At 45.8% G+C, this 26479-nt stretch overlaps 1 protein-coding gene across 2 annotated transcripts in view; it reads left to right on the plus strand.

Annotated features, from left to right (window-relative positions):
• The window catches only part of COL5A1 (collagen type V alpha 1 chain), a 249424-nt gene that overhangs the window by 212965 nt on the left and 9980 nt on the right, over window positions 1–26479 (plus strand). The window contains exons 51-64 of one of the 2 annotated variants that reach the window (XM_087704496.1): window positions 407–460; window positions 2410–2463; window positions 3984–4037; window positions 5688–5741; window positions 5827–5934; window positions 11983–12036; window positions 12478–12531; window positions 12728–12835; window positions 13066–13119; window positions 13652–13687; window positions 14117–14170; window positions 14276–14534; window positions 16818–16930; window positions 24972–25040. In XM_087704496.1, the coding sequence (XP_087560622.1) occupies window positions 407–460; window positions 2410–2463; window positions 3984–4037; window positions 5688–5741; window positions 5827–5934; window positions 11983–12036; window positions 12478–12531; window positions 12728–12835; window positions 13066–13119; window positions 13652–13687; window positions 14117–14170; window positions 14276–14534; window positions 16818–16930; window positions 24972–25040 (1125 nt within the window). Of the gene's footprint in view, window positions 1–406; window positions 461–2409; window positions 2464–3983; window positions 4038–5687; window positions 5742–5826; window positions 5935–11982; window positions 12037–12477; window positions 12532–12727; window positions 12836–13065; window positions 13120–13651; window positions 13688–14116; window positions 14171–14275; window positions 14535–16817; window positions 16931–24971; window positions 25041–25099; window positions 25169–26479 lie in introns of both variants that reach the window. The other variant, XM_087704497.1, reaches the window with a different exon arrangement.

Below are 26479 nucleotides of genomic sequence, written 5' to 3' on the forward strand. Positions count from 1 at the left end.
CTCCTTAACAGGGCATTAAGTAGCCATCGGTAGATGCAAAAAATAGAGAGAAATAACCGATGTAATCCCTAATGTAGATTTTACCTATGCTGGACTGGATTCACTCTTCCTTTTCCTCCACTGAGGCTCCAGGTATCTCTTCTTGCCTTCATTTCCTGGAGCTCCTCAGAAAATGGAGGGTTTTGTTCCTCTCTTTTCTTTCAAAAAACTTTTGACCAAGCTTGGCTTGCAAACTCCTCTCTCACTAGTCTACTTGAGATCCCGGAGTCGTCCCATTTCACGGGAATGGATATTCTAATGCCCCCTTGATTTCACTCTTACAGTCAGGGCATTGCCAAGAGTGTTGCTCATTTCTTTCTTCTGCTGAATGCAAGATTTCAGGCTCTTTCTTTCCATACCTTTGCAGGGTCCGGTTGGATTTCCAGGTGATCCAGGCCCCCCAGGTGAACCTGGCCCAGCTGTAAGTACCAAGGTGGAAAACAGGGAGATTGTGTCTCTCTCAAATGTGTCTAAAAATCTTCATGGGAAGAAAATTCTGGGGAGTTTGCTTTCCAGAACTTTTGGAAATAGTTCAGTTTGGTTTGAAATAGGGAATTTGGACATTTAAAATGTTGTATTTCCCCTTACGATTTCATTTCATTTTTTTTCATTTATTTGACATTTATAGGCCGCCCTTTTCCCTGAGGGGACTCAGGGCGGCTTACAATTTGTAGGAAGGGAGTGCAAGACAAAACACAAAAAGAAAATGTGAAATATAATAAAGTAAAACAATAAAACACAACATTCATTCAGCATTCGGGTGGGGCGAGATTAGGGTCTTATCCCCAGGCCTGACGGGATAGCCAGATCTTGAGGGCTGTGCGGAAGGTCTGGACGGTGGTGAGGGTACGAATCTCCACGGGGAGATCGTTCCAAAGCGTCGGAGCTGCTACTGAGAAGGCTCTCCTCCGCGTAGTCGCCAGTCGGATTTCAAGTATATATTTCTAAAGCACATATATACTGTATATGTTTTTTACTGTTGTGGCCTATTTATTAATTTTCTGATAAGCAAAGAGTGCAAAGAAGAGCAACCAGGATTGATTAGGGGACTGGAGGCTCAAACGTACAATGATCGGTTGCAGGAACTGGGCGTGGCTAGTCTAGGGAAGAGAAGGACCAGGGGAGACAGGATAGCATCTTCCAATATTTGAGGGGCTGCCACAGTAAGGAGTTGGGGGGTCAAGCTATTCTCCAAAGCATCTGAAGACTAGACAAGGAAATAATGAATGGAAACTGATCAAAGAGAGATTCAACCTGGAAATAAGGAGGAATTTTCTGACAGTGAGAGCGATCAATCAATGGAGCAGAAGTTGCCTTTGGAAGCTGTGGGAACTTCATCACTGGAAGCTTTCAAGAAGACACTGGACTGCCATGTGTCAGAAATGGTCTCCTGCTTGGGCAGGGGGTTGGACTAGATGACCTACAAGGTCCCTTCCAACTCTGTTAATATGTTTTAAAAAATAGTTCTATCATAATCGTAATCATCTAGCATGTCTATTCTTTTTACAATGGTTTCATTTTTCTTTGATATTATTGAATGTTAGACATTTTTAATCAAGGGGAAATTTGACCTTTTGAAATCTTGATCTTACATTGAACTTGTTGGAGATTTGCTCCAAATTTCATTGAGAATATTAATATATTCATCATGTATTGTTTAATTACAAGAGCCAGTTTGGTGCTATGGCACCAGGTGGAGAATGAAACCTTGGGTTTTAACCCTGCCCTAAGACACCGAGCTTGTCGATCAGAAAGGTCAGCAGTTCGGTGGTTCGAATCCCTAGCACCTCATAATGGAGTGAGTTCCTGTTACTTGTCTCAGCTTCTGCCAACCTAGCAGTTCGAAAGCAAGTAAACAATGCAAGTAAAAAATAGGGACCACCTTTGGTGGGAAGGTGACAGCATTCCGTGCTCCTTTGGCATTGAGTCATGCCAACCACATGACCAAGGAGACGTCTTCGGACAGCGCTGGCTCTTTGGCTTGGAAACGGAGATGAGCACCGCCCCCTTGAGTCGGGAACGACTAGCACAAATGTGCGAAGGGAACCTTTATCTTTAAGCAGGAAGCAGCTGGCGGGGAGTGGGGAGGCTGAGCCAGCCACTCTTTCTCAGCCCCAAGAAGAAAGCAACAGTAAACCACTTTGCAGGGCCCAGTCTAGGCAGTCATGAGGAGTCAACACTGACTCAAAGCCACACACATATATTAAAATGCAATAAATTATATGTAAGATACCTATAGTTCCTGTGTCACCTCTTGCATTTAGCCATTAAGGACTTCCTTTCTATTAGGAAATCCTTCAGGAATGGGGCCTTCAAGAGGCCTGAAATAGCCATGGGAAACTAAAGGATTCCTTTTCTATTTTCTTCTAGGGTCAGGATGGCCCAACAGGCGATAAGGGCGATGATGGGGAAGCTGGTCAAACGGTGAGTACCCAGACTGCATGCAGAGGGCACGTATTTCTTAGGAATGCCTCTCTTTGTTTAGTATCAAAAATACGATATGGGTGAGTTCGCGACTGAGTAGAGATGGCCATCGAGAGAGAGCTAAGGACTGGTGGGGAGCCATTGGTCAGAACCTGGGATCAGCTGGTGTTTCTGGAATGTCTCGGCCTTGAAGCCTTTATTTGGAGGAAACCCAATCCCAAGCCTAGGCACCCCTTTCTTCTTCGTGTGCTTCTCTGCAGAAGACAGTTTGGCCACAGCTCTCTGTCTCCACAAGTGTGGAAATAGCAAATTCCTGGTGCAGAGCCTCCATAGGCGACCAGCTAGAGTCATGTCAAGATAAATTTAATGGGCAAGAGGATAAAGAAGCCAATGAGACAGAAAGGATGTTTAAGGAAGCTCTTTTGAACTTGTGATCCAAGACCTCATAAAAGGACACTGTCAGGCTTCTCCCAACTCAGGCATTCAGGAAAGAAAGACCCTGGACTCCCATTTGTAGCGAAAGGTATACTTTTACTGAAGCCAAGTGGTTACAACGCAGCAAAGCCAGATCTGAGGATTCCCTGTGTAAACCCGGTAATTTTCCCTTCTCCAGCCCCCCCCCCTTCTTGGTCATCTTGGTAGTGTCCAATAATGTCCAAATTAGATACTGTATTTTGGTAACAGTTCCACATTTTTCTACGTCTTTGGTGGGTGTTTGTATTCTGGTCCTAGGCTGGTGTCATCTCAACCATTATCTCTGGTTGGCACCTCTGGTTCATGTCATCCCCCCTCCCTTTGCCCTCCCATTCCCCCTCTTCACAATTTTATGACAGGTTGCCATCAAAGCAAAGCGAAGCTGGGCAGATCTGACACACATAAAATGCTGCAAAAATCACTTAACCAGTCTTGTCTGTAGAGGTTCTCCATCATCCGGGTCAAGGTGCTTTTTCAAGGGGCAACTGGACTTTCCGTTTTTTCTTTGAAGACGTTTCGCTTCTCACCCAAGAAGCTTCTTCAGCTCTGACTGGATGGTGGGGAATGGAAGGATTTAGACTCCTTGTAGAGAGCTGGTCCTTTGCATCTTTTTAGAGGGTCATTGAGGCCACTTGGAGGTTTATCTGTGTCTTCGGGGGTCACCTGAGTGGTGCAAATGTTTCCTGTAGTCTGCAATTTTTCCTCTGGAAATCCATTCCTCCTCCCACTCCATTCCATGGGGGTTCATCCCAAATTGTATAGCTAAAAGTCTGTAGAGATTCTCAGTCATCCAGGTCATGGTTGTCCCCAAGGACTTTCTTGGCCTTTTTTCCTTTGAAGACATTTCACTTCTACTCCAAGAAGCTTCTTCAGCTCTGACAGGATAGTGGGGAAGGGAAGGATTTATGTATCTTGCAGACAGCTGGTCCTTTGCATTAACAACTCTTGCTTAGCAACAGAAATTTGGGACTCAAGATTTAGCCTGTCCTAGCAGTTCTTGTGTTAGAGCTCTAAGGATAAACATTGTTTTCTTCTTTTGTTCTCAGGGGTCTCCTGGTCCAACCGGAGAGCCGGGTCCTTCTGGCCCTCCAGGCAAGAGGGTAAGTTGCCTTTTTAGTCTTTCCTCTTCCAGTGTTTAGAAAAACATTTCAGAAAATGTCACTGACCCCTCAGCACTAAAGAGGGAAGAGCCAAATGGAGGGGTGTCATGATGCAAAGAGGGGGTCAAACAGTATCTGTTCCCGTGATGGGTGGGTTGGTGTGTGGATGCAGGAATCTTTTGAACAATTCATCGGAGAGCAAATTCTGCAAGTCTGCAAAGAAAGCAGCAGCAGGAACATCAGAGGTGCCAATTATTGAAAATATAATGTATCACCATAACAACAAATCTCTGGAAAACGTGGCGTGAATAAAGGCAGACTCAATGTTGCTCTTCAAAAGAAATGATTATCTTTCTTGCCACAAGAACGTTAGTTTGCATCCCGTTTGCAAAGCAGGAAAGCAAGGATAGGACCAGTTGTCAGATGCTTTGGAGAAGTTAAATCCCCCACCAGAAACAGGGTGTGGTCTTCCAGATTGCTCTGGTTCTCCTCCAGCCAGATTTCAGATATTCCATAGCTACCATTTCAAGGTTTTATATATTTGTTCTTTGGGTAAAAATCGTCTGTTATTTGCTTTGAAACTAGTTTCCATTTAAGAAGAAGGTGCAAGTAAAAGAAATAAGCTCCATCGCTGAAGGTTTTTAAGTCTTTAGAAAGGGACTGGACAGCCATTTGTCCAGAATGATCTAGGCTAGGGGTCGGCAACCTTAAACACTCAAAGAGCCATTTGGACCCGTTTCCCACAGAAAAGGAAACACAGGGAGCCACAAAACCCTTCCGGTGCCTGACTTATTTCCGGAGCGGCTACAAAAGTAGCCTATGTCGTTGAATTAAACGTTCTGTTTCCTTCTGCAACTTTTCTTTTCTTGGATTTATCCATGGTTGACCTACCGGGGGTCGAAAAGCTCAATAAATCATATGCCGACGAGTGTCGCACTTTGGCAGTTGTGACGCATATTTTGAGTGACAGGGAGCCGCAGCAGAGGGATGAAAGAGCCACATGCAGCTCCAGAGTCACAGGTTGCTGACCCCTGACCTACTTCTGCTGCATGAGCAGGATGATGGACTAGATGACCTCCAAGGTCCCTTCCAACTCTCTTGCTTTGTATTCAGAAAGCAATTGTGGATTTGTTATCTGAGGGAATCTCGGACAACTCCCGACATTTAATTAAAGGAAGATATTATTTTAACAACAAAAACGTTGGATAAAAATAATAATCATGAAAGATTAAAAAAAAGGTTTTTTTTAAAAAAAGACCACTGAACAGGGAGAGATTCAAACTGGAAATAAAGAGGAATTTCCTGACAGTGAGAGCAATCAACCCATGGAACGGAAGTTGCCTTCGGAAGTCATGGGAGCTTCATCCCTGGAGGCTTTCAAGGAGAGACTGTGTTGCCCTCTGTCAGAAATGGTGTAGGGTCTTCTGCTGGGGGGCGGGGCGGGTTGGACTAGATGACCTACAAGGTCCCTTCCAACTCTGTTAATCTAATCTAATCGGAAGAGCCAACCTCTTGAGTGATGCTGGAGACGGGTGTTGGGGCTTCTTTCAGTTGAGCTGTTGTGACACCTGGTGGGAGGTTCATACGAGGGGATGTTGCTACAACCATCAGGGTTTAATCTCACTGCACCGTCTCTCCCAATCTTTTTAGGGGCCACCTGGACCTGCAGGACCCGAAGGCCGACAAGGAGAGAAAGGGGCGAAGGTAAAAAATCACGGAGCTGCCCCCAGACAAAACAGCATTTCTGGTTTCAGTCATGTCCTCCCTGTAACGTCTTGCTTCCCTTTAGGGTGAGTCTGGATTGGAAGGACCTCCTGGGAAGACGGGTCCAGTTGGTCCTCAGGGACCTCCAGGAAAGCCAGGTCCAGATGGACTTCGGGGAATACCTGGCCCAGTGGTAAGTATTGGCCAACCAAGGTCACCTTCATCCCACGAAGAAATCAAAGCCATGTTAGTATGGGAATCTTTTATTGCCACAGCTACAGGACGGGGTGGCTCAGTGACTAAGACCCTGAGCTTGTTGATCAGAAAGGTCGGCAGTTTGGCAGTTCAAATCCATAGCGCCGCATAATGGAGTGAGCTCCCGTGACTTGTCCCAGCTTCTGCCAACCTAGCAGTTCGAAAGCACGTAAAAATGCAAGTAGAAAAATACATTGAACTTGTTAGAGATGTGCTCCACATTTCATTGAGAATATTAATATATTCATCATGTATTGTTTAATTACAAGACCCAGTTTGGTGCTATGGCACCAGGTCGAGAATGAAACCTTGGGTTTTAACCCTGCCCTAAGATGCTGAACTTGTCGATCAGAAAGGCAGTTCGAATCCCTAGCACCGCATAATGGAGTGAGCTCCCTAGCAGTTCGAAAGCATGTAAAAATGAAAGTAGAAAAATAGGAACCACCTTTGGTGGGAAGGTAACAGTGTTCCGTGCACCTTTGGTGTTTAGTCATGCCGGCCACATGACCATGGAGAACATTTTCGGACAGCGCTGGCTCTTCGGCTTTGAAACGGAGATGAGCACCGCCCCCTAGAGCTGGAAAACAACTAGCATGCATGTACAGGGGAACCTTTACCTTTCTAGTCTGAATGTGCTTCTCCCCCCTCTCCCCCTTTATCTTTGTGTAAACCAGGAAAGGCCTGAAACGTTTCCTCAAATTGTTTTCTTGGGATGGGGTCAAGACACGCTGGCATGGATGTTGCTTTGGTAGTGACAATAAGCCTCTCTGTCCTTCACAGCCATTTCCTTATGCCCTCTTCCTATAGGCAGAAGTTGGGTTGTGATCCAGATGGTCTTCAGTTCCTAGAGACCATCCCCCTGGGGGTCGAGATTGAGTGGTATGGTGGCCCAGAGGTGGAGCTCTCACCTCTCAATCAGGAGGCTGTGAGTTCGATCCTAGGTAGAGGCAGAAATTTCTCTCTCTGGGCACGATGGGAATGTATCTGCTGAACAAAACTCCACACTGGCAACAGGAAGGGCATTTGGCCAGTAAAATACTCTACTAGCTCCATTCGATTGCCCAGACTCCATCCTGCAAGAGATTATGGGGCCATTAAAAGAGGACAATGATTTCCCTGGTGGTTGAGATAAACCAGTTGAAGAACCTTTTGCTGGAGGACATTCCTTAGATTGAGCCCTCCTTACCCCTTGGACGAATATTTCCCTGTTCCTTGTAAGAAGAAAAGCATCCATTCTGACATACGTAACATTAGTTAGGGTTATGTTATGATAGGCTGTGATATCATCCATCCTCTATCCGTTTGGAGCTGCTGTCAAGGTTTTTATAATGATGGATACAGATATGACAACTGAAGACATGTATCCATGCAAGATTAATTGGAGTTTAGTCCATGGAAGCTGAGGCCAGCCTGCATTTGTTGGCATTAAAGGTGCCACAAGTGTGTCTGTTGATGTTTGTGATGGATGTTAATCCCATTAAAGTGGCGCCACTGACTGAGAGCTGCCTCCCCAGAGACCTGACCAAAGGCCCTTGTCAAGACATGACTGTAACTGAGGGATTGAATGGATTTTGTTCCAAATCACGTAATAAACTAAAAATCAAGACATCCTGGTTTATGGTGTGGGTCAAAGCTCACCAGCTGGTTGAGAAGAACCCGGGGGGGGGGGGGAGAAGCTCCTCAATAGTTTGCATGGAGAGCAGAAAGAGAGTTGATGGAAAAGGAGTCTGGATCGCCTTGAGAAGCAAAGATGTTTCAGGCGGTTTTCAGTCATCGCCACAAATTAGTCGAACCAAAAAGCTGCAGGTTCCTTTGGACCACAAGAATCTTCGGATGGGATTTTTCTCTCTCTCTGATGTTGGGTATCAGTCAGAAACACTGAGCCAGATGTTGGAAAACCTTGAGAGGAGATGCCTTCATAGAATGGAATGGCATGAGAATAGAATAGAACGGAGTAGAATACAATAGAAGCAGAGCAGAGCAGAATATAGAGTAGAATATAGACTAGAATACTGTAGAAAATAGACTCGACTCGACTCGACTTGAATAGCAGCGTTGGAAGGGACCTTGGAGGTCTTCTAGTACAATCCCCTGCTCAGGCACCACTTCAGACAAATGGTATTCTAATCTCTTCTTAAAAACTGAAAAAGTGCTGGAGCATTCCCAACTTCTGGAGGCAAGTTGTTCCACCAGTCAATTGTTCTCACTGTCAGGAAATTTCTTCTTAATTCTAAGTTGCTTCTGTCCTTGGTTAGTTTCCACCCGTTGCTTCTTCAGGTGCTTTGGAGAATAGCTTGACTCCCTCTTCTTTGGGGCAGCCCTTGAGATATCGGAAGACTGCTACGGTATTATTACCCCAGTCCTTCTTTTCATTAAACTAGACATACCCAATTCCTGCAACTGTTCTTTATATGTTTTAGCTTCCGGTCTTGTTCTCTTCTTTTGGCCTTATTGATAGCAATAGCCATTAGACTTGTATACCACTTTATGGTGCTTTACAGTCCCCTCTAGGTGGTTTACAGAGTCAGCCTATTGCCTCCAACAATTTGGGTCCTCAGTTTATCCACCTTGGAAGGATAGAAGGCTGAGTCAACTTGCAAATACATGCCTTGTTTTAGATCTTACTAGTTTATAGCCCAGCGTTGCCTGGGTATTTATTGATGGGGGGGAAATGTCCGTACCATCCATAATTTCTAATGTTGGGTTTTTCCCCTTTCCAGAGGGAGCCACCTTGTGGAGTACTGTGAAGCCGTTACCATGGCAACTCCACTGCCCTGTACAGTAGAATCCATTTTCCGGCAGTATAGTAGAAGCCATTTTAAGGCACAACAGGCTGTATCTTAACAGAACACACAGCCTGAGGGGAGTTAGGGGTGTCTTACCCCCACAGTATTTTTTTCCAGAGAGTAAGTCATCTGAGTACAAAGTTTGGTTGAAATTGCTCAAGGCGTTCCAGAAGACACTCACAAACAAAAAACTCCAGTGGATGTAATAAGGTTTGTGACTCAATAGGTAGAGTTGGCCATTGCAGCAGATTTGAGGATATGGGATTTTTGAAGCCTGCCTTCCAGAAAAGCTCCATATAACGGGGTCTGTGACACCATTTGCAGACTCTGCTATTGCAGCAAATTCTAGCAGATGGATTTTGGAGGGCGAATCCCAGGAAGCAGCCTGCCCGTCAACTACCTGGAAGGGAAATCAGAATTCTATCAGGCCTGTAAATGTGTACCCAGTGGAGGTTAAGGCTGACCTCCTACTCAGCAATATCCCTCTTGGTAGTCTGGACTAGGAATGCTAAACCCACAGGTTATGTCCCCATCATGTCACTCTCACTACTTCATCCTTAGTTGTACATTTAGATTTCACTAAATGTCAACATTGACAATTCACTAAATTATCTACACAATGGTCAATACAGATAGCCCTCAACTTACAATTGTTTGTTTAAGCAACTGTTCAGTTATGATGGCTCCGAAAAACAGAATAGAATAGAAATGAATGGAGAACATAAGGGAAGGGAAGGGAATGGAATTAGAATAGAATAGAATAGAATAGAATAGAGCTGGAAGGGACCTTGGAGGGCTTCTATTCCAGCCATCTCAGACAAGTGATTGTGCAGTCTCTTCTTAGAAACCTCCCGTGATGGAGGGCCCATGATTTCTGGTGGCAAGCTGTTCCAGTGGTTAATTGTTCTGTTAGGAAGTTTCTCCTCCATTCCAGGTTTCTTCTCTCTTTGGTTAGTATCCATCCATTGTTTCTTGTCCTGCCTTCCGGTGCTTTGAAGACTAATTCGACACCCCCCCCTTCTTTGTGGAAGCCCCTCAAATACAGGACTACTGTTATCATGTCCCCCTAATTCCTCTTTTCTCTAGACTAGCCAGACCCAAATCCTGCAGCCGTTCTTCATGTTTTGGCCTCCAGGCCTTTGATCTTCTTAGTTGCTCTTCTCTGCACTTTTTCCAAGGTCTCAACATCTTTTTTGTAGTCTGGTAAGCAGAATTGGTTGCAGTGTTCCAGGCATGGTCTTACTAGGGTAAGACTCCCAACTGTTGCGGCATCCCCACGGTCACATGACTGGGCACTTGGCAACTGGTGTGTATTTACAACTGTTGCAACGTAGCAGGATCAGGTCATCCCCACTTGCAACCTTCCCTGCTGGCTTCCAACAAGGAAAGTCATTGGGGGAAGCAGAATTGATGCAATAATTGTTAACTGTTTGGTTAATAACAGCGGCGATTCCCTTCACCAGTTAATGACAGCAGGAAGAAAAGGGCCCGTAACTGGGTGAGACTCACTTAACAACAGCATCACTTAGTGACAAAAGTTCCTGTTTCACTTGTGGTTGTAAATCAAGGACTACCCATATCGCTTGTAGTAGTGGCCTCTTGCTGCTGCCCTGGCAGGACCTCCATCCCTGGAAGAGCCTCCGTCTTCCCAAAGGAAGGAAATGCGCCTGGTGGGAAACGGCATTGAGCCTGGGTGGGAGAGGGAACACTGGATCAATCCTGGTGGTGTTGCTTACCCTCAAAGGGGAAATCCCTACCGGTTCTGTGGGCGTGGCTTGGCATTCATGTGCTCAGGTGGGTGTGGCCAAATGTGGTGAAACTCACTTAACAACACTATTGTTCAATTGAGGTCATGTTCTCTTTCTTTCTTTCTTTCTTTCTTTCCTTCCTTCCTTCCTTCCTTCCTTCCTTCTTTCTTCTCTCTCTTTCTCTCCTTTCCTCTTTTTCCTTTCTTTCTCTTTCTTTCACTTTTTCTTTCTTCCTTTCTCTTTTTCTTTCTTTTTCTTTCTTTCTTTCCTTCTTGTCTCTCTCTCTCTCTGTCTCATTTCCTCTTTCTTTCCTTCTTTCTCTTTCTTTCTCTTTCTTTCTCTTTCTTTCTCTTTTTTTCTTTGTCTCTAACCAAGCGACCCAGGCCCAATGTTCGCTACCGATTTTCCCAAACCGGTCTGAACCAGTAGGATTTCACCCCTGGCTACCATCCTCTTTGAAACAAATATGTGGGGTAGAAATGTAACCTAAAAATATCACTCTCTGTTCTGACCGAGGCTTTCCCAGCAGCAAGGAGCCGAGTCCTCGTCCCGATAAACCCCTTTTATTTAATTTACAGTGAATCCCTCTCCAGCAAAGTCTTTCCTCTCCCACAGTCTTTCAAGAGAGTTCCCAATTACCGGCCTTGATCAGGCTTGGGGAGGGGCCAGGCCGATATCTGTCAGACACCACAATACTTGGCAAGAATGCACGAATGAACTAAAAAAGCCTCAGAGAGTCACAAACTAATTAAGCGAACTAATGGTCTCCTGCAAACTCCACTCCCCTTTCGCTCCTCTTTTATTTCCTCTGGGAGGGGCCATTCACCATCCACTTGTGCCTTTATGCCCAAGTAGGCCCTTGTTCCTTAGCTGTTCCTTTCTCCTAGAAGCTATGCACATGCGCACACTAGAAACAGGCTCCAGTTGTTCTTCTGCCCCACTGGTCTCCGACTCCAAAGGCAGCTGATAACTGTCAGACGGCCCTGGCTCCCTCTCTCCCTCCAACGCAGAGCCCTCATCAGGGCCTTCCTTGAAGAACTGGCTCGCCCGTCAGGCCTGGGGATAGGAATAGTTACCCCTCCCGAATGATGAATGTATGTTGCCCACCGTTTTATTATATGTCTCTATCTTGATGTTTGTATTCCCCCTCCCCGGTTTTATGTGAGCCGCCCTGAGTCCCCTCAGGGAAAAGGGCGGCCTACAAATACTAATAAAACTAAACTAAACTAAACTTCCCCAGACTCCAGGACTGGCCCATCTTCCTCCCCAACTTCCTCACTGTCTGACTCTGCTGCCAGCCCTGCTGGCCACTGGCAGGCCACAGCACTCTCCATGCCTTGCTTGATTCTTCTAGAATGTGGGAGATGTACGAGTATCTCCCACCCTAGTTATCTGTTTCTCCTACTAACTCAGAATGTGCCGTAATAGCTAATGGTGTCTGTTGTTTCCTAGGGCGAGCAAGGGCTTCCAGGTTCACCAGGCCCAGATGGACCTCCTGGCCCCATGGTAGGTCTTGACATTTTGGGAATTGTGCTTTTCCTGCTGTGGTTCTGAAAGCAAAGGTCGGCCCCCTCCCAGCCCCCACCCCTTCAGCTCCCCTGGTTCAAGCATGAAGATCTGCCTCTCCATGGGGGGTGGGGGTGTGTGGCTGCAGCCCCAGATCCAAAGCAGTCTCTGTCCTCCACAGACCATCTTGTCTGGCCAATCCCTCCCTCCCAAAAGAGCTTGCGTCCTTACCTTGACCCCCTTGGACGGAGCTAGAGGGCAGTTTGGAGGTGGCCACTCTTTGGCCGCCTGAAAAGGGAAGACTCAGAAATGTGTTAGCATCAGTCCAAATTCAATTTTCCTCTCCCAAATTCATTGGGCTCCCCTGAATCTAAAAAGAAAGAAAAAGTGGCTGAACAAGGTGCCTGATTTTTAGCGCCTGTCTTCTCTTTCTCTTCAAAGGGGCCACCTGGCTTACCTGGCCTGAAAGGGGATTCGGGTCCAAAGGGAGAAAAGGTGAGTTCTCGGCATTAAGAGATGGGCGTGGTCCAGAATCAGGGCAAAAACGAACCTCCAAAGAAGCCGGTGAATTTGAAGCTTAACTCTCAAGATGACATCCCGGCCTGGGAAGAGAATTCCTGAAGCCAGCTGGGAATGGCTTCTCTCATCCTGGCACAGAGAGTCCTTGCAATGATCCCCTTGCCTTTTCCAGGGTCATCCCGGACTGATTGGTCTCATTGGGCCTCCCGGCGAGCAAGGAGAAAAGGGAGATCGGGGACTGCCGGGACCTCAAGGAGGATCGGGACCTAAAGGAGAACAGGTAGACCATGGAGGGCACGGGTGCAAAACCCCTTGGTCCTTCTGCCCCCTCCCGCCCCCCTCCCGCCCCCCTCCCGCCCCCCTCCTGCCCCCCTCCCGCTCCCCTCCCGCCCCCTCCCGCCCTCTCCCGCCCCCCTCCTGCCCCCCACGAGGATGGAGCTGAAGCTACTGGAGCTGAAGATTAAGGAGGTCTTGCAAGGACTGATTTTCTCCTCTCTCTCCTTCTTCAAGGGCATTCAAGGTCCATCTGGCCCTCTTGGCCCACCTGGTTCCCCAGGGTTGCCGGTGAGTAGCAAAGAGGCTGGGACGTCAGTCCAATAAATGAACATGTGGTTCCCCCCCCCCCTCATATAATGGCAATAGCTCTTAGACCTATAGGCTGCTTCACGGTGCTTTCCAGCCCCCTATAAGCAGTTCACAGAATCAGCCATTTCCCCCCAACAATCTGGGTCCTCATTTTACCCACCTTGGAAGGATGGAAGGCTGAGTCAACCTTGAGCCGGTCAGGATCGAACTGCCAAACCTCTGGCAACCGGCAGCCAGCAGAAATAACCTGCAGTACTGCAGAATAATAAACGTAATTTGACATTTCAGTGATTTCAGAAAGATAAATACTGTATGTTTATTCGGAAGTATAATATGAATTCTGGGTATACAAATGGCTATTTCAGCCTCAGACTGATGTGCTGAACACGTTAATTACTATACAATTGTGACGATCTTCGTACTGCTAATCAGGGGTTCTGGCCTGGGGGACGGGCTCCTTAGTTTTTCTTAATGAATACTTTGGTAACAAGCTCTTCTGTCTTTCCACTAGGGCCCCCCTGGTCCAAAAGGTGCTAAAGGATCTTCCGTAAGTACAAAAATCAAATCTATCAAAGGGAAAAAATGTTTTATTGCTATTAATCATAATATTGCAGTCCACATGATGCCATGAGGATGGAGGGGGAGGGGGGAGTGAAGCTCTCTGTCCCTTTCTTGTCTTTCCAGCTTCCTTCATGTCTTTGTCCCTCCCATCATCCACATCCCCCTTCAAGACATTGCTCCTTTGATGACTCTGGAGATGGTGTGATATCATCTCCTAAAGCAGGGTGTCAAACTGGATTTCTTCCAGGGCCACATCAGCATTAAAGTCCTCTGCAGGCTGGCGGGGGTGGGGGGAGGATGGGACCGACGCCTCCTGCAGCTCTGCTGGGCAAAATGGGGCACGGGAGGCAGCTGCTCTTTTGAGATTGGCACCTCCTTAACCGGCCATCTCTTCTCTGTTCCTCTTTCTTCCCAGGGGACAACGGGTCCAAAGGGCGAGACTGGTCATCCCGGCCTACCAGGACCTCCTGTAAGTGCTGCGGCTGAGACGTTTCCCAGGTGGTCAGCAGTTTGAGTCTGCTTCTGTGGTGTGGCATCGCTCAAGCCAAGCCCCTGTTCTTCTCCCATTATCCAGGGTCCTCCAGGAGAGGTGATCCAACCTCTTCCCATCCAGTCCTCCAAACGGACTCGGAGGAACATCGATGCCAGCCAGCTGATGGATGACGTCAATTCCGACAATTATGTGGACTACACAGATGGCATGGAGGAGATCTTTGGCTCCTTGAACTCTCTGAAACTGGAAATCGAGCAGATGAAACACCCGCTGGGCACCCAGCACAACCCAGCACGGACTTGCAAAGACTTGCAGCTGTGTCACCCGGACTTCCCAGACGGTAGGCAGCAGCCATGGAAGGGGAGGGGGAGTAAAAAAGGGGAGTTGATCTTCTTTTCCAATGTTCATAAGTATCCCAATTCTGCCCCATTGGTCAGACTGCTTAGAGCCAAGATTTCAATCTAATGTTAAAAAATTGTGTAAATATCATGCTTGGTGTGACAGAAACACAGTTAATCCAGCTGGGCTTTGGGTTTTAATTCTAGAGTCCTGTAGGGCTCCCACCTGACTGGCTTTAATGGTCAGAGTCGACTGGAATCAGGCAACACCCAAGTTTAGATATAGATGATAGGAGATAGAAAATAAATAAACAGATAGACAGATAGATGATAGAGGGAAGATAGATAGATATGGATGGATGGATAGAAGATAGAGAGAGAGAGATGATAGATAGATAGATAGATAGATTTAGATAGATAGATATGAATGGATAGAAGATAGAATAGATAGATAGATAGATAGATAGACAGACAGACAGACAGACAGACAGACAGACAGACAGATAGATGATAGATAGGATGGGATGGATAGATAGATAGATAGATGGATGGATGGATGGATGGATAGATAGATAGATAGATAGATAGATAGATAGATAGATAGATAGATAGATAGGTATGGATAGAAGATAGATAGATATAGATGATAGATAGATAGAATGGATGGGATAGATAGATAGATGATAGATAGATAGATGATAGATAGAGAGAGAGAGAGAGAGAGAGGGATGGATGGATGGATGGATGGATGGATGGATGGATGGATGGATGGATGGATAGATAGATAGATAGATAGATGATAGATAGGATGGGATAGATAGATGGATGGATGGATGGATGGATAGATAGATAGATAGATAGATAGATAGATAGATAGATAGATAGATAGATAGATGATAGATAGATAGATAGGGATGGATAGAAGATAGATAGATATAGATGATAGATAGATAGAATGGATGGGATAGATAGATAGATAGATGATAGATAGAGAGAGAGAGAGAGAGATGGATGGATGGATGGATGGATGGATGGATGGATGGATGGATGGATAGATAGATAGATAGATAGATAGATGATAGATAGATAGATAGATAGATAGATAGATAGATAGATAGATAGATAGATAGATAGATAGATAGATAGATATGGATGGATGGATGGATGGATGGATGGATGGATGGATGATAGAAGATAGAGAATATATCTGCTGAATATAATTCCGCATTGGCAACAGGAAGGGCATCTGGCCAGTAAAGACTCAGCTCCATTCAGTTGAAAGTGAGGATCTTCAGCTCCTGCCCTCCAAACACAGAACAATTTGTAGTCTAAGTAACCTGGTTCTCCTCACAATCAGGAGGCTGTGAGTTCAATCCTAGGTAGAGGCAGATATTTCTCTCTCTGGGCACAATGAGAATATATCTGCTGAATAAAACTCTGCGACAGGAAGGGCATCCAGCCAATAAACACCCAGCTCCATTCAAACTCCACCCTGCAAGGGATTAATGGGGACGTTAAAAGACAATGATTCCATTATACACGGTTCAACCTGAGTTTTGGAAGCCCATATGAGTGTCAAACACTTCAGGAAGCACACAAATGGGATAAGGTTACATGGAGGCAATCCTCCACTTATTCTTTCTGTGTGAATGCCTACAACAAGACGCACTGCCCAGCAAGGTCAGACACGGGATGGCTGGATGGGAAGCAGCTCAACAACAAAGTGGCCAAACAAGACAGAAAACAAGGCCCTAATCCAGAAACTACCAGAAAGAGAAAATCACACCTTCATCAATACTGGCAAGGGAAGCAACTGTCGTATGAACAAGGAGCAAACTCCACACTCACCAGCACTGATGACATAGCTTGGTCAGGTAACGAAATGTCTGCAAACAGCCCCGCTCCGTGAGCCCCAAGGAGCTTCTATTCCAGGAGTGTCCAAACTTAGGAACTTTAAGACTTGTGGACTTCAACTCCCAGAATTCCCCAGCTGGCTGGTTGAAGTCCACAAGTCTTAAAGTTCCCAAGTTTGGACACCCCTGTTCTATTGGAAGCTATTCTTCATATTTGTATTTTAAATTGGAAATCCTGTTTTTTTTTTAAAAAAAGAACAAAGGTAGATTGAGAAATAAACACTGTTTTTCAGTGATGGGACCGGCTCTCTGGAACGATCTCTCGGTGTCTCTGGAAAAAGCTGGAGTTTTTCTGAAGGGCTTTTGAAGCCAATGCCAAAGTTCGTGTTTGGGCTTTATCATTTCTAGCCGTTGCTTTTCTCCCAACTCTAGGAGAATATTGGGTGGACCCGAATCAAGGCTGCTCCCGGGATTCCTTCAAAGTTTACTGTAATTTTACTGCTGGTGGGGAAACTTGCATCTTCCCAGATAAGAAATCTGAGGGGGTAAGTAGCTCCTTTTTTGCAGTCCCTTTGGAAGATACTTTGCCAAAGTTTCACTGTCTCCACATTGCTTTTATTTTGCCTTCAACGACATAGTTCCCATCAGGAAAAGACTGAACAAAAGCGAGCAAAAGGCTCAGAGGCTCAGACTATTCTCCCAAGGAAGCCCCTGAGGGCAAGAGAAGAAGCAATGGGTGGAAGCTTATCAAGGAAAGATTCAATCTAGAACTAGGGAAGAAATTCCTGACAGTGAAACTGTCAATCAGCGGAATGCTTCCCTCCAGAAGTTGTGGGTGCTCCATCCCTGTAGTGTTTAAAGAAGAGATTGGACATCCACTTGTCTAGGATGGGATCAGAACTCAGGCCTTGGGCAGGGGGTTAGACTAGAAGATCTCCAAGGTCCCTTCCATCTGTTCTGATCTGGCTCCCAAACACAACAAGCCCTCTGCAGTTAAATCAATGATACCTTTATTAGGAGCGCCAGCAGCCCCGGCAAAAGTCTCCCTCTCACCACAGGCGAACAAGTCTGGCGTCTGGAAGATGAATAGTTGTCTGCCACACCTATTCATCTCCGCCCCCTGCCTTTTATCCCCAGAGCTGGGGTGGGGCTTCGCTAGCAGAGGTGGCTCTTCCGTCCCAAGGACCAGCCCATAGATTTCCACTGCTCTCCTCTCCTCTGGCTTCTGAGCATCTGGCACTGGGCCCAGCTGTTCCTCCTCTTCTTCATCAGCCACCTCCAGACCTGGGGGCTGTTGACTCTCCATCTGAGGACTGACAGACAGCCCAGGATCCTCCTCTGTCCCTCCCTCCCTCCCTCCCTCCCCCCCCCTCTCTCTCTCTCTCTCTCTCTCAGCAGATTAATAAGTTCGTCTGGCAGGAAGATGAATAGTTGTCTGCCACACCTGTTCATCTCCGCCCCCTGCCTTTTATCCCCAGTGTTAGGGTGCGGCTTCACTAGCAATAGTGGCTCTTCCGTCCCAAGGACCGGCCCATAGATTTCCACTGCTCTCCCCTCCTCTGCCTTCTGAGCATCCGGCTGGGCCCAGCTGTTCCTCCTCTTCTTCATCAGCCACCTCCAGACTTGAGAACTGTTGACTCTCCATCTGAGGGCTGATGGACGTCCCAGGCTTCCCTCTGTCTCTTATCTCTGACAGCCCCATTTCCTTTCCCCCCTCGGAGTTCTCAGGTTGCCTTGATGCTGGCCTCCTCCTCCTCACCTGATTTGGCTGCTGGAGGCACTGGAAGCTGACAGGCCACAACATTGTCCTTAATGATTTTATGATTCTATGAATTAGAGGCAGGGAAAAAAGAACAAAGAAAATAAAATTAAACAAATTACTTTACTTCAGTTGCAACCCTGTTCCTTCTCCATCCCTTTCCTTCCTTGCTCCACACACGTCTGGACATCATTCAGCTGCTGCGTTTTGTCCTTTGAGCTTCTGTTTCTCATTTATTGATAGACGTCTGACAACCATTTGCATTGCTAACAAGCTGCCAAAGAAGCTGAAATGTGTCAATTTCTGCAGATTCGTCCATGCAAATATATCGTATCATTTCCTCTCTACCAGGGGTGTCAAACTCAAGGTTGGCCCATGGGGTGCTTAGATCTGCCCCATGGGGCCGCCCTGGAAACAGGGAAGGACTGGCCCACAATGCCTCTGCCAGTGAAAACAGAGCCCAAGAGGGCCCTGCACGCCCCCCCCCCCCCAGCCCCATTTTTGGCCGTGACAGCCTCTTTCAGCTCTCTGGCACGTGCGGCCCCCCAAGCTCCATTTTTCTCTGACAGAGGGCTGCAAGAGGCCATTACGGCCAAAAACAGGGTTCGGGGAGGGGGGCGAATGCAGTTGCCAAAGCTCCATTTTCGCTGGCAGAGGCCTAGCAAAACAAACTAAAAGCAAAATGAAACAAGAGGAGAAATGTTTCCCCTTTTGCATTTGAGCATGCAAGAAGGGACAGGAAAGGGGAAGAAGAGAGCAAGGTCTCTGGGTTCCAAATAACACCCCAAATTAAATCAGAGTCCAAAGCGAAGTATTGCTCTAAGTTCCAATTTATGAAGGGAGTCATGTTAGCACATCTGTGGGAACCCAAATCTGAGCCTCCTGGGGTTTCCCCACCCAATCTGCTTTGAGAGCGAGATCTAGCAAGTGGCCCTATCTGCTTGTGATTGTTCTTGGGAGGATGGAAGGGGGTCTAGGCCAAATCCATCTCTGGATCAGAAGTTCCCTACCCCATTTCATTGAAGTGGAAAACTAGGAACAAACTCCAGATTTTTTTTTCTTTTTAATGTTATCAAGACGAAATCTACTCTAACTTTAGAGAGTTGTAAGTGATGCAAAATTAGAAATGGACACGGAAGCTGCTGAGCAACATGCCTTTAAAACTTTGCCCTTTTAAATGTGGCCACTGCTTTTTTTTCTTTTTCTTTTGCACTTTCTTCAGAATATGATGACATTTCCAGGAAAGCTGGATTGATGTTAGTGGATGAAATGTGCGATACGGTGTAAAAATCAATGCAGAGGTTTTCAAACTGCCGTATGCTTTTTTATTTCCAATTTTAGTGTCTTAAAATGTTCATAACTCTTGTTTGGGATCTAGTGTAAAGAAATTTGCAGGAAGATGTGACATATTTGTGTAGATTTCAAGAACTAAATTAGAGGTGTGGAAGAAGAGAAACTGGTGAGAAATAATATGTAATGACTCCTCTCCTAACTTGAGAAAGTAAAGACTCTTAAAACACACGTTCCCATGGCTATCTCTAGTTAGACGTCAAAGTAATATATCCCACATGGCTATCATAAACATCCCTCCAGAGATGTTGGGACTTTCAATCTCACGGTGACAGGAAATCAGTTGTGAAGTTGTAAAACTCAATTGTTTCAGATGTAGCTAATGATTTAACTCCGAGGCTCCCCTCCTCCCAATTGAATGGAAGTTCACTTTTAGGGATCTGACATAATATTTCCCCTCAGTGAATTGGAGCCAAACCTTGACTAGGGAGAAGGATAGGAGTTTAGCTTCCCTTTTTCATAAAAGAAAAAGGGCCTTTCGTCTAGTCAAAAAGATAAGATCATTGCAAAATTAGGCAGGAAAAATCAAAGCTGCAAGTACAGATAAGGCGAGACCTGGCTCAAAAACAGGGACTGTGAGAGGGACCTTGGAGTCCTAGTGGACGATCATTTAGACATGAGCCAGCAGCCAGAAAAGCTAATACAACCCTGGGTTGTATAAACAGAGTCATTGAATCAAGATCCGATGAAGTATTAGTGCCGCTTTATAAACTAGGGTTTATAAACCCTAGTAAGGCCACACTTGGAATACCGAATCCATTTTTGGTCACCATCCTACAAAAAAGGATGTTGAGACTTTGGAAAAAGTGCAGAGAAGAGCAACTAAGATGATCAAAGGCCTGGAGACTAAAATGTAGGAAGAACAGCTGCAGGTTTTGGGTCTGGCTAGTCAAAAGAAAATAATTCGGGGTGACATGATAGCAATATTCCAGTATTTGAGGGGCTGCCACAAAGAAGAGGAAGGGGTGAAATTATTCTCCAAAGCACCAGAAGGTAGGACAAGAAACCATGGATGGAAACTAATCAATGCCCCAGTGGAACGGTTTCCCCCCAGAAGTTGTGGGTGCTCCATCACTGGAGGATTTTAAAAAGAGACTAGACAGCCACTTGTCTGAAATGGTATAGGATCTCCTGCTAGAGCAGGGGTTGGACTAGAACAGTGTTTCTCAACCTTGGCAACTTGAAGATGTCCGGACTTCAACTCCCAGAATTCCCCAGCCAGCGAATGCTGGCTGGGGAATTCTGGGAGTTGAAGTCAGGACATCTTCAAGTTGTCAAGGTTGAGAAACACTGGACTAGAAGACCTCCAATGTCCATTCTATTCTATTCTATTCTATTCTATTCTATTCTATTCTATTCTATTCTATTCTATTCTATTGTTTTATAACTTGTAAAGGGAAAATGGGAAACAAAGGATTAAGCCAGTTCTTGCACATTGCTAATTATTTATTATTTCCTGTTTGGGGTGTATTTGTGTGTGGGCTATTTCACACAGGCTCTTGCATTGGGACAAAAGTTACCTCTGGGCCAGAGCTGGGTTGCTTCCGGTTCGGCCCAGTTCGGCCAAACTGGGAGTGGTATTCTGGCCTGGGTCGCAGAACCGGCAGCGACCCAGGCTGACCACGCCTCTGAATCGTTTCCCCAGTTGCTGCTGGCATTGCCAGCATGTTGTTTAGTAGTGCACGTATGTGTGCAGTTCACTGTAAATTATTCTGTGTATGCGCAAAGAACAATTTACATTGAACTGCGCACGGGCGCATAGCGAAGCAGTAGTAAAACCGAGAACAACACACCTCTGCTCTGGGCCTCTTGCTTTGGGAGGGTTAGAAATTGCCCCATGTAGCTCCTGTCCAGATTGGGATCCAACGTGCTGGACTCTCCTCTTGGTATGCACATCTATGAAAGTCCTGTGATTCTTAGGACCCCAAACATAGCCAGACCCTTCTTTTTTCCAGATAGATTCTGGAGACAAGGCTGAAGTCCTTCTGAGCCCTCAATCTTAAGACCCCCGGGATTTCTAGAGGCCCCTGAGGACCCAATGGCATCTGGCTGGCCACCCTCTTTTAGATGAGAAACAAATTCCATCCTTTTCTAGTCAGTCCACTTCTTTTGGCACAAATATCTATCTGTTTCTCTGAAAATGAGGGGACCTCTGTGGTTGCACCTTGTTCCCCACCCACCCACACAACAGTGACAATTTGACCACAAAAAGCCACCGGGAGTCAGGCAAAGCCGCCTAGGGGGGAGAAGGGGCCCAGATTTATGGGAACAACAAAAAGACTCACTCCTGTGACCATAAAACACTCTTATCCTAGGAATATTTTCCACTTTAAACTTCTTTAAGCTATTGATCCAAAGGTGTTTGGTTGTTTAGGTGTGTAGTAGATACATGTCTATTTATTTCTTCTTGTGATAAAGTACCATTTATTCATAGGACAGATTTATTTTCCCAATTATCCACTGCCCTAAAAGCAGCTTTTTTCATGCTTAAATGTTCGGGTATGAAGGAGGCTCCACGAATAACATAACAAAAAGCCATTTTAAACATAACATAAACAACATAAACATAAATAACATAAACCTATATTAAAAGTTCTGGGCATATTTAAAGGAGTCAGTCTTCTTTCTTTCTTTCTTTCCCTAAACCCTGTAGCATTTTTTAAAGCAGCTCAAACCCGCATCAGCTCTTTCAGGCTAGCTTTGGGAGTAGATATGTCCTCTGCGCATCCCACCGGGGAGTGGGGGAGGGCTAGCATGCCTGTTGGAAGGTTCCAGATCATTCTCCACCTAAACAGTCCAGGGAGCATTGTATTCTAAGCACTCAGCCTCCCCATTCTTCAAGTTCCTGTCTGCCACTGGCAGTGCACAAACACACACACCTGTAGCAAGAAAGGGACATGTGAATGCATAGATAAGAACTGGGAAAAGTACAGTTAGAGAAGCAATCTGCTCTTCCCATAAATGCTTGAGATTCAAGTCAGAAGTCTGGTGTTACTTTCTCACGCTGTTACCTTTCTTTAAAAGGCATCAACTTTAATGAGCTATAGCAGACTTCCTCAGAGGCAGCTCATGAAAACTGATGCTTTTTAATTGAGCAGTTGGTCTGAAAAGCTGCTATCCATATCAGACCTGCCATAACCTTAAAATCTCTTAAGTAGAAAACAATACTTGGCTCCATTTGCTGAGAAAGGAATATTTATTTTATGAGAGATGAAGTGTATTGCAGTAATGCATAGCCAGAACTGAGATTTGTGTGCCAAAATCCCTGTTATACGTTCTTCTCCTTTCCCCTTCTTAACTGTCTTTCATTTCCCCAAGGTAACCAATTAGAATCTTGCAAACTGTTTTCCTAATGGTCAGTTCAAGCATGCTCTGGAATGCAGCTCCCTCCTCTTCCCAGATGGGTGACCTTGAAGCAACTTCTCTAGTCAGCCCAGCACCTACTTTGGGTTTCCCAAACATGCCCCCCTTCATCCCTCTTCTCTATAATTCATGGCACAGTGTCACCGCATACCAGCGAAGTACAAGTGAGCATGAGGTAGCAGCTGACAATCAGAATTTTTTTGAGCCTGACATAACTCTCCTAGTACCGTATCTGGAACTCTTCGGAGATTCATTGATAGCAGGCCATTAAGCAAGCATACAAGCTTTCAAGAAGGACAACAATTGTTGGTTTTTGATCTGGCCCAGACGGTTGGGTATTGTTGGATGTATTGGATTTTAGCCATGGTGCCAGCAGTGTAAAGTCCTCTTGCTTACTGCGCAATGCAGTAAACCTTGGATAGGCCTTAGATACCTTTAGATGGCTCTTCCATCATCCATTATTGGCCGTGCTGACTAGAATTCATGGAAATGGGATGCAACAACTTCTGGTGGCTCAGCAGTTGCCCTAAAATTCATGCGCCATGTTCATGGCAGCACTGAAGCCTAGAAAATGGCCTCAGTGAAGCCAGCTGTCAGGGTTCTAAGCAATACGCCATCAACAAACAGGATCCAAGGCAAGCGAGCTCCTCAAAGAATTGATTTATTGGACATATCATATTGGCACAGTCTGGTGAAAACCGACTCACGGTTTTCACCTAATAAACGTTTTCCCCCTTTCCCAAACAATCAGCCACATGATCCAATTAAGTGGCCTGGTAACTTCTCTCCTCCTTTCTCTGGCCACCTGTGGGAATGTCCTTGGTTCCCAGGAGAAAGTATTTTGTTTTGGCTACAAAACCCCAGCTATTTCTACTCCCCCCTCCCTATCCCTTAGCTTGAGTGTGGCAAGACTGAAGCTTCAAAATGGCTCAGCTCAGCTTCAGGGTTGACAGGAGCCCCCCCCCCATCTTAATTGAAAAGGACTTCCTGCAAAGAAAAGAAATCAGAGAGAGGTTAGTCAAGGTTCAGCCTAATACCACCTAATACACCTTGGAATGCTGACAGTTGAGTTTTGACGCCAGAAGCATGAACCTTTCTTGGCAAATAAAGAGTGCATAAGACAATAGATGACTCCTATGATTATGAAAGTGGCTTGTATTGCTTCACCTTCTAGAATGGCCTCTGGCTCAGGCTATTGGGAGTTGGTACACAAAATATCTGGAGAGCCACCAGTCCCTCAAGTGTGATCTGGAGATTTCACCTATCCAAAGCCAGATATGACAGTGTGGGTCACCATGAGATGAAGCGAGGAATAGGAGAGCTCTAGACTTCACAATTAGGACAATATATTTGAACACACTAGTAAGCATTCAGAGAAGGAAATCTCTCCTTGGAAGCAGAACAGTCTTCTTCGGCTTTTTAAAGAGAGAGGGGAGTCAACCTACCCCTTTGCCAGGATGGCCTTAGCAGGCCTGTTTCTCTCTTGGTGTCAACTTGCAAAGCATCCCTGGCCTGCTCTCGAGTTGCCATAGGTAAGAAGTGGGGGAAACTGACAGAGCAGGACGGCAGCCACAACCAGAAGCACATTCCATGCATATCTTTCTCAAGGCTGTGTCCCAGGTTACCTGCAACAGCCAGAGGGGCGTGATCTCTACAGCCTGTGAAAGTACTTAGTTGGAGAATGTGATTTATGACACACCCTGGGGGTCATAATTGGGCTGTAAATTACGTGGGGTCAGAGCTGGCTTCACTTGGGTATGTGCCGGCATGTTGTTCCTAATAAATAATTGGATTTCTTTTGAAGCTTGGCTCGAGGCTCATGATTTAATTAGGGCATCCATCGAAACTCCGACGCAAGCCAGCTCTGACACTTGGTTTCCTCCCCACTAACAGCAATCATCCAGGCCCCAGGAAATAATATTGGCTTTCTGGGTTCTCTTTCAACTCGTATGGCCCCAGAAAGTGTCAGAGGTTCCTTTGTCAGTTTTTGGTTTTGCTTAAAAAGAAAGACTCAAGTGATTTCCGTGGGAACCTTTCATTCCAGAGTGTAACTCTCCTTTTTGTCTTGTCTCTCTTCTTCTCTTCCTCCAACGTGCCTCTTCCACCATTTTCAGGCTAGAATTACTTCATGGCCAAAGGAAACCCCGGGCTCCTGGTTCAGTGAATTCAAGCGCGGTAAACTGGTAAGAGGAACCCACATTCAGATTTCTGTTTGGCTTTAACCCCTCCTCATATTTTGCAGAGCAAAATGGCCCGTTGGCCCAAAGAGCAGCCAGCCACCTGGTATAGTCGCTACAAGCGAGGCTCATTGGTAAGTGGTAAAGCTTCTGGCTCCCTCCGCCCTCCATCTGGAGTACGCCAGCCATGTCCGCTTTCCACATCTGGCCCCAAACTAATTTCACTCTAAATGCTGAAGTAATGAGCAGCACTAGAAGAGTCCAAGGATGCCGAGGAGCAATTGCTGAGGGAGTTTGAAGGCTCCATTGGGGCCCTCACCATAACCGACGTCTCCTTGGCCTTTCTGACTCTAAGCTCGTCCTTTGATCTGATCAAGAGATTCTTGTGGCAACAGAGAACCAGGCAGGGCAGGGCAGGGCAGCAGAGGAGAGGAGAGGAGGAAGGAAAAGGAAAGGAAAGGGTTTGAATCAGAACTTGGTTTAGAATTGGAATTCTGTCTGGGAGAATTCACAACTTATGAAAAAAAAACAATGAAATACTTTACAGAAACTATGTAAGAAGATGTAATTCTAAGAATTTCATATGAAAATATTTGTGTTTGGAGAAAAATCCTCAAAAATACGCTGAAAACATTACATTTAAAATGATTGAACTGGAAAGATTGGAAGATTCCCCAAAATTGAAAAAATGGAATGGAAACGTTTTCCAAGTTAGAATAACTGAAGTCAACTGGTTTGCCTCTTTCTGCCGAAATTCCTTCCCGCTTGGCACCTAACGGAATTCAACCCCAATTTCCAATTCACTTTTGAATTAAACACAGATCTGAGTGAACCAGATCACAGGAACCTTTGGGAAATCTGAACCCGGATGCCAAAGCTCAGAGTCTTGTCCTGATGAGACCAACCGAAGCTCTAACCAGAAGCTTCCTTAACATTGGGAAGATGGTGGGATTGCGATGATAGTCTCTCCGGCGCTTCAGTTGAATGGAGGGCCGTTGCTGAAGAACTGAAACATGGGGAGAAAACAAGGCTGCGTCTCTTTTTGGGGTCGGGATCAAGAAAAGCCAAGAAGGTGACAAAAGACCTCAGATTTCTTTTCTCTCAGCTTCCTTTATTCAGAAAAGAACTTCCCAGATTGGCAGTGTCTGTGTAGTGTTTGCTACAGCTTTAGAACTGGAAGTTTAGCCACCATCTGCCCAGCTTCATTGGCAAAAAATCAAAATAAGGAAAATGTAATTTTTCTACTTGAATTCCATATTCCATCATCTGGAAGGAAGACTGGGGTGCAAAACAGTTTCAGATGAAGGTTGGGCATGTAAAAAGTCTTCTCTTTGTGAAGGAAACATTTGGAAGCATACTTAAAGAAGATTCTGAAGATGTTGAAGTTCCATCACAATTATTCCTGATGATATTCTTTGTCATGCCCGTTGCTTCCTCTCGAGCAA

This window comes from Thamnophis sirtalis, unplaced genomic scaffold, assembly GCF_051295495.1.
Source record: "Thamnophis sirtalis isolate CommonGarterSnake01/CBP01778 unplaced genomic scaffold, rThaSir2_p1.2 scaffold_2, whole genome shotgun sequence".
NCBI lineage: Eukaryota > Metazoa > Chordata > Lepidosauria > Squamata > Natricidae > Thamnophis > Thamnophis sirtalis.